This window comes from Salmo salar, chromosome 06 (genome assembly GCF_965601325.2).
Source record: "Salmo salar chromosome 06, fSalSal1, whole genome shotgun sequence".
Lineage (NCBI taxonomy): Eukaryota > Metazoa > Chordata > Actinopteri > Salmoniformes > Salmonidae > Salmo > Salmo salar.
In genome coordinates, this window is record NC_138296.1 from 33,672,059 (window position 1) to 33,687,108 (window position 15,050).

The following is a 15,050-nucleotide window of genomic DNA, read 5'->3' on the forward strand; positions in this document are numbered from 1 at the left end:
GTGTTCTCTCTTTCCAACGAGCCACATTCCAGATTAGATATCAATGTCTTAGGAAATATAGCCACTTTTCTGAACACCAGAATGGAACATTCCAATAGCCTGGAGACAAACTCTGCGATCATGGCATGTTCAACTGTGTATTACCAGCATATTGTGGCATGTTATTGTATTACCTAAAGCAGATCATTCCCAATCTCTCGCATAATAGGGCATAATAAAAGCCAACTATATAGAAGCACCAACAATTGCAACATGCTGATGTTACATGGTATGAGTGAACGCAGCATTGTGCAGTAGAGCGAAGATTTGCACCACCAACGTCGCACTCTGAAAGAGAAAGCTCTAATGCAGTTCTAGAATGGTCCAGATTATTGAGTGCAGCCTGTAGGCATGACCGAGCGCATTGCTGTCAGGGGCCGATTTCTAATTAACTGAGGTACCTGTATTGGTGACGTAGACGCGCTCATGTGGAGGGGGAGTGAGGGATGGAGTCGGGTCGGAGCAGAGCGGGGTCTCACGCGGAGCTGAGGTACTTTGGTTCAGTCTGTGGCAGAGTCGAGATACCCAGTTGCCGGACACCATCAACGGGTAAGTGCTTGTTTCGTTGCTGTGTGATTTTGGTTGTCTTGTTTGTACAAAAGTTTCGTTAGATTCGTCTTCTTCTCTCCATGAATAGAGCTAGAGGAAAGTAAACTTCATACAAGAAAAGAGGGGGGAAACTACCAGCATTGAAAATGTTAGGCTATTTCTCGGGAAAAATGACTTAAGACTTTTTATTTGTCTGCGTTATAACTTTGAAGTGGACTTTCAAAAATAGAAAGCATAGCACCAAGAAGTACTCAAGGATATATCCGCATAGTGTCGGAGCTGGGTTGCGCTGTCCATGGTGCTGAAACAGTTCGCGCGTCTGCGAGGGAACGTTTGTTTGACTGAGCAGAATTGTTTTACGCGCGTTCATATGCGTCTGTTTAGTTGCCATTGATACGCAATTCATAAAATTAGATCTAATTTGGTGCAGATGGTTATGTTATTTTTCTTATGCAAAATGTTTGGTCCTTTTTTTTTCTTTAACAAAGTATTATTTTACAGTAGGAATTGACTGAATCCTCCGTCTTTCTCTCCTGCTTTCTCTACAGAAAACAATCAGCGTTCAACTGTGCAAGATTTAGAGCTTTGCTAATAAAGATATACTTATGGTAGATAGCATTGTCGGAGACAGCCGGAGGGGATTCTTCAGCCCATTTCTCAAGCTGAATCCAAATGACACTTCCTCCACCCAAAAGTCCCCCGATGACCACAGAACTCCACTTATATTCGGAGGATGCTGCACAATGTGTGACACGGTCGTCCGACTGCAATTGATTGGTGCAAGAAACGTCCTTCCCTCAACCAGAGCATGACACTCTCAGCAGTGGACAGTTGGAAAAGGGCTTCGGAAATGAACCCCTGTGGACAGCCGCAAGACTGGGTCAGTGGCAGGAGCACGGCAAGGTAAAGAAGCAGAAGTCTTCGTGTGAGGAGAGAAAGCATACAACTAAAAAAAGTGGGGGGCAAACGATCGCATCAGCAAAGACATACAACCTCAAATCATGGGGATACAGCATCTTCTGCTTCTTTTGATTTACTTGGACCCGCTGAATGTACTGTGCGCGGCTACAGCCAACAAGAAGAAAAACGTTCCAAAGCGGAATCAGAAGATGAAGGAGGTGAACGGCACGGAGGCGCCTACTGCGGTTCCGCGGCGAAACACTCAGGTCCAGGCACCTTCGATCGCTACCCATGACACGTGTCTGGGCTATTATGACGTGAGCGGAGCGTACGATAAAGTGTTCGAGTGCAACAACACTGAGCACCGCTACTGTTGTGGAAGTTGTTTCCTGCGCTATTGCTGTGCAGAAAAAGGGAAACGCATAGAACAGAGAACTTGCACAAATTATAACACCCCAGATTGGATCAAAACGCAGCCTCCCTCCCCGGCACCAACAGGTGACACTTACGACCCTGACTTGGATCAGACTAACACAACGGTATACATCACCTGTGGTGTCATAGCTTTTATCATACTCATCGGAGTTTCTGCAAAAGTTGCCTACGACAAAGCAACCAAGCCCCCTCAGGAAATGAATGTCCATAGGTAAGTCACCCTGACATTCAGGTTAACAAATAGTAATTCATTATGGGGGGCACTTTTTTCCTCGGGTGTGTGTGTGTGTGTGTGTGTGTGTATGATTGTGTGTGCAATCACTGTTAAGAAACACCAGCTTCAGTTTTCACAGACATGAAAAGTCTGCTGATGACAGTAAAAATGTGTACAGTCGCTATAGAAAGCTAAATTAGATTTGTGAATAGACTAAATCATGAGCATTTCATCACAATGATGCAAATAAATCTGACCATTTGAATAGGGATGAAGCCATAATTCACAATGATGCTCAATTTCATTCCTCTCTGGAAAATAATGTTACACCACCTGCAAGCCATTATGCAAAGAGAAACTGATCATTACAATCAACTCCTTTTCAAATACCTCTCTTATGCAGATATACACAATCCCCCAACTGACAGTCAACCCGATTCACCACTACCACCACTACTACCACTACCAACACCACCACCACCATACATTGGAACATTAAATGTCTCTTGTCAACTAAAGTATTGCTCCGTTTTCATCAGCAGCACAAACAAACCTCCATGAGGCAGGTGTGGAATTGAATGTCTCTGTCAAAGGAAAGGCATCACATTCATGGTCACGGTATAAGATTCAGGCTAGGAGCAAGGTTGGGTTGCTTCACTGCTAACAACCCAGAGGACCTACTGTACAGATGTCACTCTCCCTTCTTTTGATTGGCTTTGTATCTTACGGGATAATGGCCCATGGATGGACTGCTGTTGGGAAAGTATGAGCTAAACACATTATGGTGGAATACATCTAACTGCTGAGGAATCAATGTCTCAATGTATTAATTATATTATGTCCCTATGAATGGAATGAATGCATACCGTACCACTAATCCTTATAATCAGGCACTCTGCAGTCCAACAATATCCAAGTATTTGGATAGGTGCTGAAAATATCATATCGCCTACAAAATGATTGAAGCGGGTGATTTTTTCCATGACACATTAGAAGCCTTGACTATATTGTTAAGCACTTCCTAGAGCTAGGAGAGTAACTAATGTACTGCAGTCTGAATTGAAAGACAGTTAACCTTCTGAAGTGGAGGAGTATGTTAGGGATTTTGTGCTCTGACATCAACCTGCCATGATGAATTTTGCAGATTAAGCCAGCAGCTATCTCATTCACTCACGGTGTTGTATTTGAGTAGTATACCTATGCCTTGCAAGAAAAGCTATAACAAGACAGTACCCAAAGAGATGGTTTGGGTGGAGAAACCACATGTGGTTAGCCAATCATTGTGGTTGTCTAATGGTGGTCTGGTGTCTATTAGCCCATAGCAGAGGGGGTTGTCTACCTGTTCAGCCAAAGCTAAGATTTTGATTAAAGCTCATGTGAGGCTAATTGTGCCTTGCTAGGACTGGCTTCTGTACCCTCGTTACCTGCTGGCTCCATAACATCAAGGCAGTGAGTGGAATTCAGATTGATTGTTCTCAGAGTCCATGCAGCATTAATTTGTACCCATTCTTAAGCAAACCCCTCCCATGGCATCAACCCTAGATAGAAAATGTATGTTTCTCCACTAGAGATAATTTGTACCACAAGCCTAGTGGATATAGTGGCTGGTCTAGCAGACTGGAAGACCTTTGTCTGGAGTTAAATGCAGCTTGAACTGTAGCGGTGGCCAGATGTTCAATATGGGGTAAGCTCTAAGGATGACACTGACTGTCATCTTCTCACGACAGGGATCTACAACCATAGATCTGTCTCTCTTCCACAACATCCATTACCTCAGCATTAATACTTCTGCTGTTAGATGAGTCACACTCACACTGTTGTTAGAAGTCCATGCTTCAACCTGTCAAATGTCATTGACTCCTAGCTGAACAACGCATATCAAAGCATTAGAAAGGAAACCTTTTTGTTCCCCTCAGTTTATTAAACGTCTGGTTCTGAAGAGAAATCTTTCAGGTGGACGGTTCTGCTGACAAAATATAGATACGAGAACAAGGCTTGGATAAGTGCCCCCCATTCATTTTTCCTTTCGAAAATTCATGGTTATGTCGACAACCTCAATAGCTATTGATTTAATAGTCACACCAAAAGATGGTGTCAAGTACAGGGCTTTGGTTTAAGAGATAATGTTCTCAGACACATTTTTCTGCTCGTAGAGTGACATTCAAATATACAATCCTTAAATGCAAGCCAAGCCATTACCTTGACAGTTTCAACGATGACAGTACAAGTAGAAAATATGATACCAATATCTGTCTGTCTCTAGTGTATTCCTACAGTTCTAGTTAAAGCTATTTCATGCAACCTACCAAACGACTCACTTTGAACCCACTAAAGACTATTAGACTTCTGAGGCTGTGGCAGTGCCTCCGTCTCAGTACTCAGAACTGAGGAGAATGTGAGGATTTCTGCCCCCTTAATGCTCTCCTATCCTAGCCATGGGGCATACTTTCAAATGGAGATGCATACTGCCACTACCACATCAGTATGAGTGCTGGTGAGAGAGATGAGACAGATGCTGCCCAATTCTGATTTTTTTCTTTACTAATTGGTCTTTTGACCAATCAGATCAGCTCAAAAAATATATAATGTGAAAATATCTCAAAAGACCAATTAGTGTAAAATCAGAATTGGGCTGCCTATGTAGATGCAGCCAGAGTAGGGATGACTAAACGAGGTGACATTGCATAGTGGACATTCAATAGCTTTTTTAATGATTTATTTCCAACAATCATTTGGCACATTTGGTAATAATGATCTCTGCCGGGGGAAAAATTTACTTCTGTGGCTGGCTTGAGACATCCATGCTGATAACCCTGTCTAGAAAGCTGTATTGGAACATGGGATTAACTATATACTAGGCAATGGTTTAAATGTATTTAGCCCTGTGAAGTGATTCAGAGTTTTATCTCAGTGACTGGGGATGGATTGTGAGGGGAATGCTAAGGCATTGGCAGACCTTTGTTGTTTCTTCTGTGACCTTCACGGAGGCACAATAAATGTCGAGTGAAAGCCAAAGCCAGGGATTTGAGTGGTCTATATTGATCACTTTCTCGAAAGCAAACCTGGATGCAATTTAAGGTGGATCTGTTGAAAAAAAGTATCTACTCTCAGATTGAGTACATATTAGGTTTTGTTATGCCAGTGAGAGTCAGTTCCAATACATTCAAAAGGGATTTCTAAATTGACCTGCATGCAGTGAGATTGAATATGTCATTTTTGAGCGATTTTACCATAATATTGGGCAGAGAAAGCAGATTGGGTGAGGTAGGTGAGATAGTATGACTTTGCAATGTCTCTTGTATAACTTTAATGCATGTAAAGCACACCTACATGGATTTATTTCCTCTCCAGTTTCTGCTTCTACTCCATTAGTGGTTGGCAAGTCATTGATATGCTTCTCTCTGCTCACATTGGGAATATTCATTTTTTTGGTGTTCCTGACAACCTAATCTGTCATGGACAGACTTTATATACCTAATTGGTACTGGCACTGGTCCTCGAGCATCTGACCAAATTACAAAAGATTTTAGTTCTGCATTAACCAAGATTACTGACAACCTGATAGGCAGGGTCAATGCTGCAATACTTTTATAACATATTCATTCAGCCATGAATCATGGCTTGACAAAATTTTGTGGAGTTCAGGATCCAAGGGGAGTAGAAATTCACATTGGTTTCCATTTTTTTCTCCCCAATGCTTTTGAACCTATATTAATTGGTAAATGGTCAGGTGCAGCAAAGAAAGACCTAGCAAAGCTGCAGCTGGCTCAAAACAAAGCAGCACGCCTTGGCCTTAACTGTACACACAGAACTAACATCAATAGCATGCATGAGTCTTTCATGGTTCAGGGTTGAGGAGAGATGTGTTACTTCTCTTCTAGTCTTTTTAAGAAATGTATGTGTGTTAAAAATGCCTAACCACAAGTATAATCTATATGCATACACTTCAAACAGACATACTGTACATACTCCACCAGATACGCCACTATGGGTTTCTTCACAGTACCCAAACCAAAGACAGATTTAATGCATCACTCAGTTACTGTATGTTTAGAGCCATGTCATTGGGGAATTCTCTGCCACAAGACGTTACTCAGGCAAAAAGTAAGTTTAGCTTTAAAAAAACGGAAGAAAAAAAATGTATGTTGCATCACATCATCTCTCCTATTTCTAAAGATTTAATGTATTGTATATAAGAATATGAATATATGAATAGTGTGTAAATACTGTTGTCTCTTGGTCTCTTTCAAATATATTTCAAAGTCTTCTTTTTATGTGTATTTTTAATTTGGATTTAATGTAATATCTTATGTTTTACTTGTCTATAACTGTTCTGTACTTTGTCATGAATTTGTACATTGTATGTGTACCCCAGAAAGAGTAGCTGCTGCATGTGCAGTAGCTAATGGGATCCTAATAAACTAAATTAATCCATTTAGAATGCAGATGATAGACTTGTTGAACATCTACACCACATGCTCATAATAATTCAATCTCTGTCTCAGTCTGAAATAATTGCAAACATGTCACCATATCTGTAAACACATTCTAGGCTTCCTTATCTCTTCTGACAATGTAGAAATGTGTTAAAATAGAAAAAAAGAGAAGGAAAAAAAAATCAAATTTCACTGCGGAGGCAAGTCCCTCTGATAACCAACAAGACTGAACTACATCCTCTGTCATGTGCTGCAAGTGCAGTGTAAAGGGAATTACAATTTATTTTCACTTCTTTTCTTTACAATATTTACTTTACTCCCTCGATGGATGATGGGTGTATTGTTTGAAGATTATTTTATACGTTCCCATTTCTTGTAGATGTTTTTTTCCCTTTCCATACATTGGAATGTACTGGTGCTATTGAAACATGATTTAGCTAAGAGATTTTGTAGAGAGGAAACAGTGACAGGTCTAGACTTTGGGGCTTTCAAACACAATATTTTTTTAAAAAAGCACCTCTATTCCTCCACTGTGGGGGACTGGTTGAACGTGTTCCTGCTATACAAGACACAAAGTAGTCAACTGGGGCGATGAAAACCAGGTCGCCTCAGTCTGTGAAAAGGATATGGTGAAAGTGTGCCCATCCTAGAAGGGAAAGGCTATTAATACATAGCTCCCAAAGTCACAGAGAGTTATGGAAAGAAGTTGACTCAGGTCGACTTTGACACAGTTACATTACCCTTTCAGCTCTTTGAAGAAACCAATATGTCCACCATCCTCACCACTATACTTCAATGGGGACCAATGTTGAAAATGGTGATAGCAAGATGCTTTGTGTAGAGCCCTTGGAAATTGGTAACTTGGTAGGAGTTAGATTCATTTGAACCTTAGTAGTGGGGGCGTATAGCTCTAGCAGAACGTTCTTCAAGGAACATTGATGAATGACTTTAGCTGTTTTCCCTTGGCCTGAAGGGAAAGGCCCATCTGTACTCAGTGTGGCTCAGTATTGAAACCTGGCCTATTGGCCACCTTGGGTTTAATTACACTTTACACTGTGCCTGGTTCTGGAGCTCCACCAACACAATTGGAGCTGTATGTAACTAAATAAATTAAGTAGACCTTCTGGGGATGTTGAGAGTAATGGTTGTCGGTGATTGAAAACAGGAAAGTATTTCTGGTTCTGTTTGTATAGTCTGAAAACGATGAAATTACATCTGTGTTTTTACATTTCTTTTGCAGAGCCCTTGCAGACATTTTGAGGCAACAAGGACTAAATAAGGAGAATGAAAATATTGCAGCGTTGGAGGGTTCACCCAAAGACATAGACACGCCTCTCCGAACGTCCAAGAACCATTACACCCCAGTTCACACCATGCTAGCAAACCATGGTGGGTACCTGCACTGTTTTTACTTCACATATCCAAGAATATCTTGCAAAAATGATTCAAACTGTATTTGTCCTAAGCATAGGTTCTGAAATGGTCTTTACCTCAGGTACGCTTCATGGTGCACTATGAGTTGAATTAAAGTCCTTTCTCTGTATAAAATCGATACCCAAGATGACAGAGTTACTATGGAAACAGAGGTTATGTTAAATAGTAAGATAAAAGGAAAAGAGGTTCAATATAAATGTCATGAGAACATAATAGAGAAGGTGTTATTAAAGCCATATTCTTTGCCCTCAGTTACATTCTCTGAGTGGTGGAGATCCAGTCTGAATTTCATATATACAGTAATGATTGGTAGGAATTATGGAGGTAGATCTATAGAAATCTCATAGAAACGAGACAAGCAGTGATGACTGAATAAGGAGACATTCTATTATGGACTTTCAATAGCTTTTTATGACTACACAGTACTCTCCATTGTACACGCTTCTATGTAACAGTATATATAACTACTGTCATTATACTTGGCTGACATGTGTACAACAATGTTATTTCTATGGTATGCGACCTTTGCATTGTAAAGTGGGACCTTATTGCTTCATTATTGGTCAAAATGGTCTTTGACACACGCACTGAAATAGATGATGGGCAGTGTTGGGGAAGCTACTCTGAAAATATAATTAACGAGCTACCAGTTACTTCACACTATTGTAAGTTAAACTACACTAAAGCTAACCTTAAAGTTACTTTTAAAAAGTAGTTCACTACATCCAAACTACTTAGCGAAAAATGGTCATACCTGAATCTGAAATGTTATAGACTACAAATTGCAAGAACATATCACTCTGGAGTCAGATGTTAACAGAATGTGTATTCTGACCTATTAAACTCAAACATGTGGAATTAGGCACACAAAAAGTGTTTCAAGTGAGAATTAGGCAGGATTGATGCTGAAAAATAAAGGCAATTCTTGCCTACTTCACCAATATTTTATTTTTGCAAAAGAAAAGTAGTGTGTAGTTTCAGCAGTAAGCTACACCACTACATGGCAAAAAAGTAATGAACTACTGAAAACACTACCAACATTTGAATTTAGGTCAACTACCACAAAGCTACTGCAAAAATGTATTTCAATTGCTAGTTGAACCACATGTAGTTCACTACTCCCCCAAACTGATGATGGGGCCCTGCTACTTAAGTATATTTTTTTAAGACTGAAAACGATATAGCAGTTTAGACAAAGGGCCTCGGCTGAGTCTATTTTCATGCTGGGGTTCCATAAGCCTACTCAGCATTGGCTCAAAATGGAGATGCAAATGAACATGTTCTTCGGGAGACACATGGCTTTTGTCCTGAGATAATTCTGTCTTGCATCGCTGTTCCTCCTTCTTTTATCCGGTCTCCAGATCCCTGTTCCGGGGATCGCTTGCTAAGTGCCCTAGTATGGTGTCCCAGATTCAGTGTTATGTTTCACTCTCGTGTCAAAGTAGACACTCCTCCTCATCCAGGGATTGTGTCAGAGGAGAACTGTTACGTGCTACACACACCATGGGATGTGAGCCGCTTTTCTCAGACTTGACTTGAGCCACAAAAGCCACAGCTGCTGGTATGTGCAGTTTATTAAATGAAACTACTGTAAGGGCCAGCCAACAGAGGTAGTTACAGTTATGTTTGCCTGAATTCCAGCACTTGACACTTCAATAATTCTCATTGGAATCAATAACCACTTTGACTGCCATTTTACAGTTGCCCAAAACTAGGATTGTCTAACCTCTTATCTGCTTTCATCCCCTTTAACAGCTCTCACTGTGTTTCATTAATCCATAATGTTAACCCTGAAGTGACCTCAAGACTACCATGACACCCCAGTGTTTTACATTAAGAGATTATGGACTATTCTGCATACTTCCCCAGTGTTTTACATGAAGAGATTATGGACTGTGCTGCGTACTTCCCCAGTGTTTTACATTAAGAGATTGTGGACTATGCTGCGTACTTCCCCAGTGTTTTACATTAAGATATTGTGGACTATGCAGGATACTTCCCTAGAGGCTGACTATTTTGTTTGGGTTCATGTCAGTCCTGTAATTGGTCTTCATCCCTTGTGGCCTCCTTTCTGACTCGACTCATCTTTCTGTTGTGAAATACTGTATGCATCTAACTCAAGTCTGGCATCAGCTGTACTATACTGGGTTAAACTGGCCTTGACTGAACTAGCCTCAACACATACAGTATGAAGTTCCATTACATACTGTATTACAATGCTAGTTGGTGTCTTTGGTGGCTCATGTAGATTATATGTGGATATACCTGGGAATCTGCAGTAATACATGAGATCCTCATATGAATATATCTGTTTTTCACAATTCAGATTGTATTCTATGTTGTTTTATTTTCACACTTGGAAATATATCATGTTCTAACATAATTTTCTCATTGATGTTGGTTGGTCTCTGCTTGGACCCTAAAGTCTTCTGCTAAAGGAAAATCAGTTAAATTACCCTTTCGAGATAATGTATCAGTGTATTTCAGCATAAGAACACAATGTATCATAGTCAACGTCTCCTACAGTAGAACCTGAATTCAGCCCTTAGGCGCTGTCCTTAGAGTAGACCAAGGTTAGAAAGCTGATTATCCCCATCACAGCTTGTCAAACACTGGTGGAGATACAGTGCATTCGGAAAGTATTCAGACCACTTCACTTTTTCCACATTTTGTTACGTTACAGCCTTATTCTAAAATGGATTAGTCCGCCTCAGGCTGGGCCACTAAAGGGTATTCAGAGACTTGTTCCGAAGCCAATCCTGCATTGTCTTGGCTGTGTGCTTAGGGTCATTGTCCTGTTGAAGGTGAATCTTTGCACCAGTCTGAGGTCCTGAGGACTGTGGAGCAAGTTTTCATCAAGGATCTCTCTGTACTTTGCTCTGTTCATCTTTCCCTCGATCCTGACTGGTCTCCCAGTACCTGCTGCTGAAAAACATCCCCACAGCATGATGCTGCCACCACCATGCTTCACCGTAGGGATGGTGCCAGGTTTCCTCCAGACATGACGCTTGCCATTCAGGCCAAAGAGTTCCACCTTTGTTCTCATGGTCTGAGAGTCCTTTAGGTGCCTTTTGGCAAACTCTAAGCGGGCTGTCATGTGCCTTTTACTGAGGAGTGGCTTCCGTCTGGCCACTCTACCATAAAGGCCTGATTGGTGGAGGGTTTCAGAGATCGTTGTCCTTCTGGATGGTTGTCCCATCTCCACAGAGGAACTCTATGCACTTTCAGAGTGACCATCAGGTTCTTGGTCACCTCCCTGACCAAGGCCCTTCTCCCCCGATTGCTCAGTTTGGGCAAGCAGCCAGATTTAGGAAGAGTCTTGGTGATTCCAAACTTCTTCCATTTAAGAATGATGTCTTTTTGGGTAGCGTCGATGATGCAGAAATGTTTTGGTACACTTCCCCAGATCTGTGCCTCGACACAATCCTGTCTCGCAGCCCAAGAACAATTCCTTCGACCACATGGCTTGGTTTTTTCTCTGACATGCACTGTCAACTGTGGGACCTTATATAGACAGGTGTGTCACGCCTTTCCAAATCATGTCCAATCAATTGAATTTACCACAGGTGGACTCCAATCAAGTTGTAGAAACAACTAAAGGATGATCAATGGAAACAGGATGCACCTGAGCTCAATTTCGAAGTCTAATAGCAAAGGGTCTGAATACTTATAAAGTATTATAAGGTATTTCTGTTTTTTTTATGGGGTATTCTGTGTAAACTGTGTAAATTATTTAATACATTTTAGAATAAGGCTTTAATGTGGAAAAAGGGAAGAGGTCTGAATACTTTCCGAATGCTCTGTAAGTGTTGTAGTTGTTTCCCCTTTGGTATTATTCTAAGCCAAGAACACTTCATGAAGGCATACTTCAAACAGATAAAAAAAACTTGCACATAAACGCCTCTTTTTATTCAGCATAAATTGGACACAGTCAACTTCTTAAATCCTCAGAGTCATTAAGTATTTACTAGTTTCTTAGTATGAAAATCCCAAAGTAACAGTGATGGATAAAATGTTTCAGCAATCAGTTTACAGTATCCGTTGGGCTTGAAAACAGAACCAAACAGGCTTTAGAGAGCTCAGGCCTGTGTCAAACGTCAGTGTAATGAAGACCAGGGCTAATGGTCCCAGGTGTTCCTTCTCATTATAATTTGAAATGCGGTTCGATCTCTGCCTCTATGGCCCAAAGGTCTGAGTGACGCTATTGACTTTGAAGTTGCTCCATTGAGATGAGGCTGTTGAACTATTCGCCAGCTAATGCAGACTGGCACTAACAGGAAGGTAGAGAGTGGCGGGAGGGGAACTCAATAGGCCTTTGTAAGACAGACCGTCATGTTGTTTCTCCTCTATTTTCAGTTTAAGCTTTCACTGTCTGATACACACTCACTTTCTCAGCCTACCTGCATCTTTTTGTGCACAACATTTTGGTGTTCGATTGGCAGGACAAATGGAGTTTGTCAGACTGCTGGCAGGCACTTTGACGGTCCATTGTGGACCTCTGCACTCTCAATTACAGGACTTGTTCCAGCCAGACACAATATAGCATCTTGGAACAAATTATGTTACATAGTGATCTTTAAGACCAAGGAAATCCAGGATGAAATGTTTTGTTGCAAGGCACATTTTTTATAAACTGACATTTCATAGATACAGTACTACAATGCAGCTGTCATGATTATGAAGATCGATCCAATTACACAGTTTATGAATCAATTATATAAGGTCCCTCCATAGTGTAGGTCTATGTGGGGTAAAAATGTTCTACTGTATAAGTTGAGGAAGGAATGAATCAGTTCTAAAACACAGGAGAGTCTCGGTTAGAAGGGTTATTTAGAATCTCTCCACTGATCTTCAGGGTCAAGTGCCCAAGCCTGAAATACATTTTTCCACCCAATTAAAGTTTGAATGTTTTACCTGCTTTGGCAAAAGGGCAGGGCTTTTGACCCTGAATGGGAATCTTTGTTTAATTTGTGAACGATATGAGAAGGGAAGGTCTTCACTAGCTCCCCCAGCTCGCAGCTTTGGGGAGTGTAACCTTTTGCGGTGGTGATGATCCTGAGTGTACATCAGACATCATAAATTGTTAATGTGAGACCTTCCTTTCCCTCTGTGTCCCTGTTCCTTTACCAGTTGGCTGAGCCAAAGAGAGAGTGAAATTCAGAGGCCTCCTCACTATCTGTCAGAGTACTAGCTGAACTGAACTAAGACACCATAAAAGACAAACTCCCGGGAACACAGCTATTCAGCTAACTAAAGAATGAGGCTAATGCATCATATAATACGTTCATTAACTAGGGTGGTTGGATGTATTACGAGCAGAGGTGGGACCAAGTCATTGTTTTACAAGTCACAAGTAAGTCTCAAGTCTTAGCACTCAAGTCCCAAGTCAAGTCTCAAGTCAAGGCAGGCAAGTCCGAGTCAAGTCTCAAGTCCTAAACTTTGAGTTTCGAGTCCTAAACAAGTCTAATGTACTCTTCCCCAAATGTAATACCATTTCATATTTTTAACAAGAGTAATAGTTAGTATACTACATTTATGCAAATCATATAGATATTTATTACTTTCCAAATAAACATTATATTTCCATTGAAATACATGGGTAGCCATGAGAAAGACCTCCCCATAGCGATCGACTATTGCTATGGGGCGCAATCGAGCGATGTAGGCTTGTACACAATCGCCCAACCTTAACACACAACACACAAACCCTCTCTGTGTGTAGTTACAGTAGGCTAACGTATGCCAATGGATTTAGGAACAGCAGTAACACCAGGCAGGATTTAGGCTACAAACTGCCTAGCCAGTTGTAGCTCAATCTTCGGTGCAATGATCACGTTCCCGCACTGACTGACTGTGTGGAGGCTCATTGACTTAATGTTACGTTAGCCAACATTCAATACAAGCAAAGTTATATATAGCTGTCGGCTATATTAGCCACGACTTACCGTTCTTTGTGCAGCTTCAAATGTCGAACCAAGTTGGAAGTTGTTGCGCCTCCGTCTAATTTTCTTCCCGCATGTTTTGAAAGTTGCAATCCGTTTTTTGCTGACTACAGCGTAGTCTTCATATCCAAAAATAATAATTTTGGGAATCATCTTTCCAAGGGCTCCATCTGAATTCACTCACCGACGTTCCTCTGCATTGCCACACACAACTTTTTCTCAGCTGGCACAATTTGATTGGCTGCTGTCCGATTCAAACAATAATCAGTTAATTGAAGAGTTGATGCGCTGCACACTTTTTTAATAGCATAATTTTTTATATTTGGGCTTGGGGAGGGTATCAAGTCAGTTCGAGTCAAAGGGCTCAAGTCCAAGTTAGTTCACGAGTCATTGGTGTTAAAGTCAAAGTCGAGTTGCAAGTCATCATATTTGTGACTCGAGCCTGACTCGAGTCCAAGTCATGTGACTCGAGTCCACACCTCTGATTAAGAGTGTCCCAGACGCTGATATGTGTACACAGTTGTTTGTGATTTCCTATGTGAGGGTTGGAACGAAAATCAGCAACGAATATGCTTAGTGAATTGTCTTGGTCAGATAAATGGTATTGGTCATCTCATGCTATCTTAACTCTGCATTTCTCCCACAGGGCACTACGGGAAAGAGAACTTCCGCCAAGGCCAACTTGATCATAACTTCATCTCCTCTGGATTCGTGACACTGGGACGACCGCACCTAAAAGGTATTGTCCATCTCCATTGTCTGTTGGTCTGATGACAATTACTATGTCTTCAAGAGTAAAGACAGCATTGTGATACAAACTTCTAACACAAATCTCACTCTCATTTTCACCTTGCCTCTCACCTCCACACATTTCCTCCACTCTTTGTCCAAAAAGTCTTCTTCCATTTTTCGAACCGCTGTTTGAGTAGATCGGGGGAAACAGTGCAATAGCCCATCCAATTATTTTACTTGCTCACTTCTCAGCTGGCAGTCACCTTGGGAAATAGGACTGAAGCTTTTGGCAGAACAATAACGTCATTTCTCAAAGCTAATTGAAAAGAGAAAAGCCTCAATGAGTTACTGCTTTGTTCAGATGTGAAA

General features: G+C 41.1%; 1 protein-coding gene across 3 annotated transcripts in view; it reads left to right on the forward strand.

Annotated features, from left to right (window-relative positions):
- Positions 1-394: 394 nt before the first annotated feature.
- Positions 395-15,050, forward strand: part of shisa6a (shisa family member 6a) — a 61,291-nt gene continuing 46,635 nt past the window's right edge. Inside the window, exons 1-4 of one of the 3 annotated variants that reach the window (XM_014203449.3) lie at positions 395-588; positions 1,137-2,134; positions 7,814-7,962; positions 14,596-14,688. In XM_014203449.3, the coding sequence (XP_014058924.2) occupies positions 1,590-2,134; positions 7,814-7,962; positions 14,596-14,688 (787 nt within the window). In that variant the 5' untranslated portion in view covers positions 395-588; positions 1,137-1,589. The remainder of the gene's footprint in view (positions 589-1,136; positions 2,135-7,813; positions 7,963-14,595; positions 14,689-15,050) is intronic. The other 2 variants (XM_014203448.3, XM_014203450.3) reach the window with 2 other exon arrangements.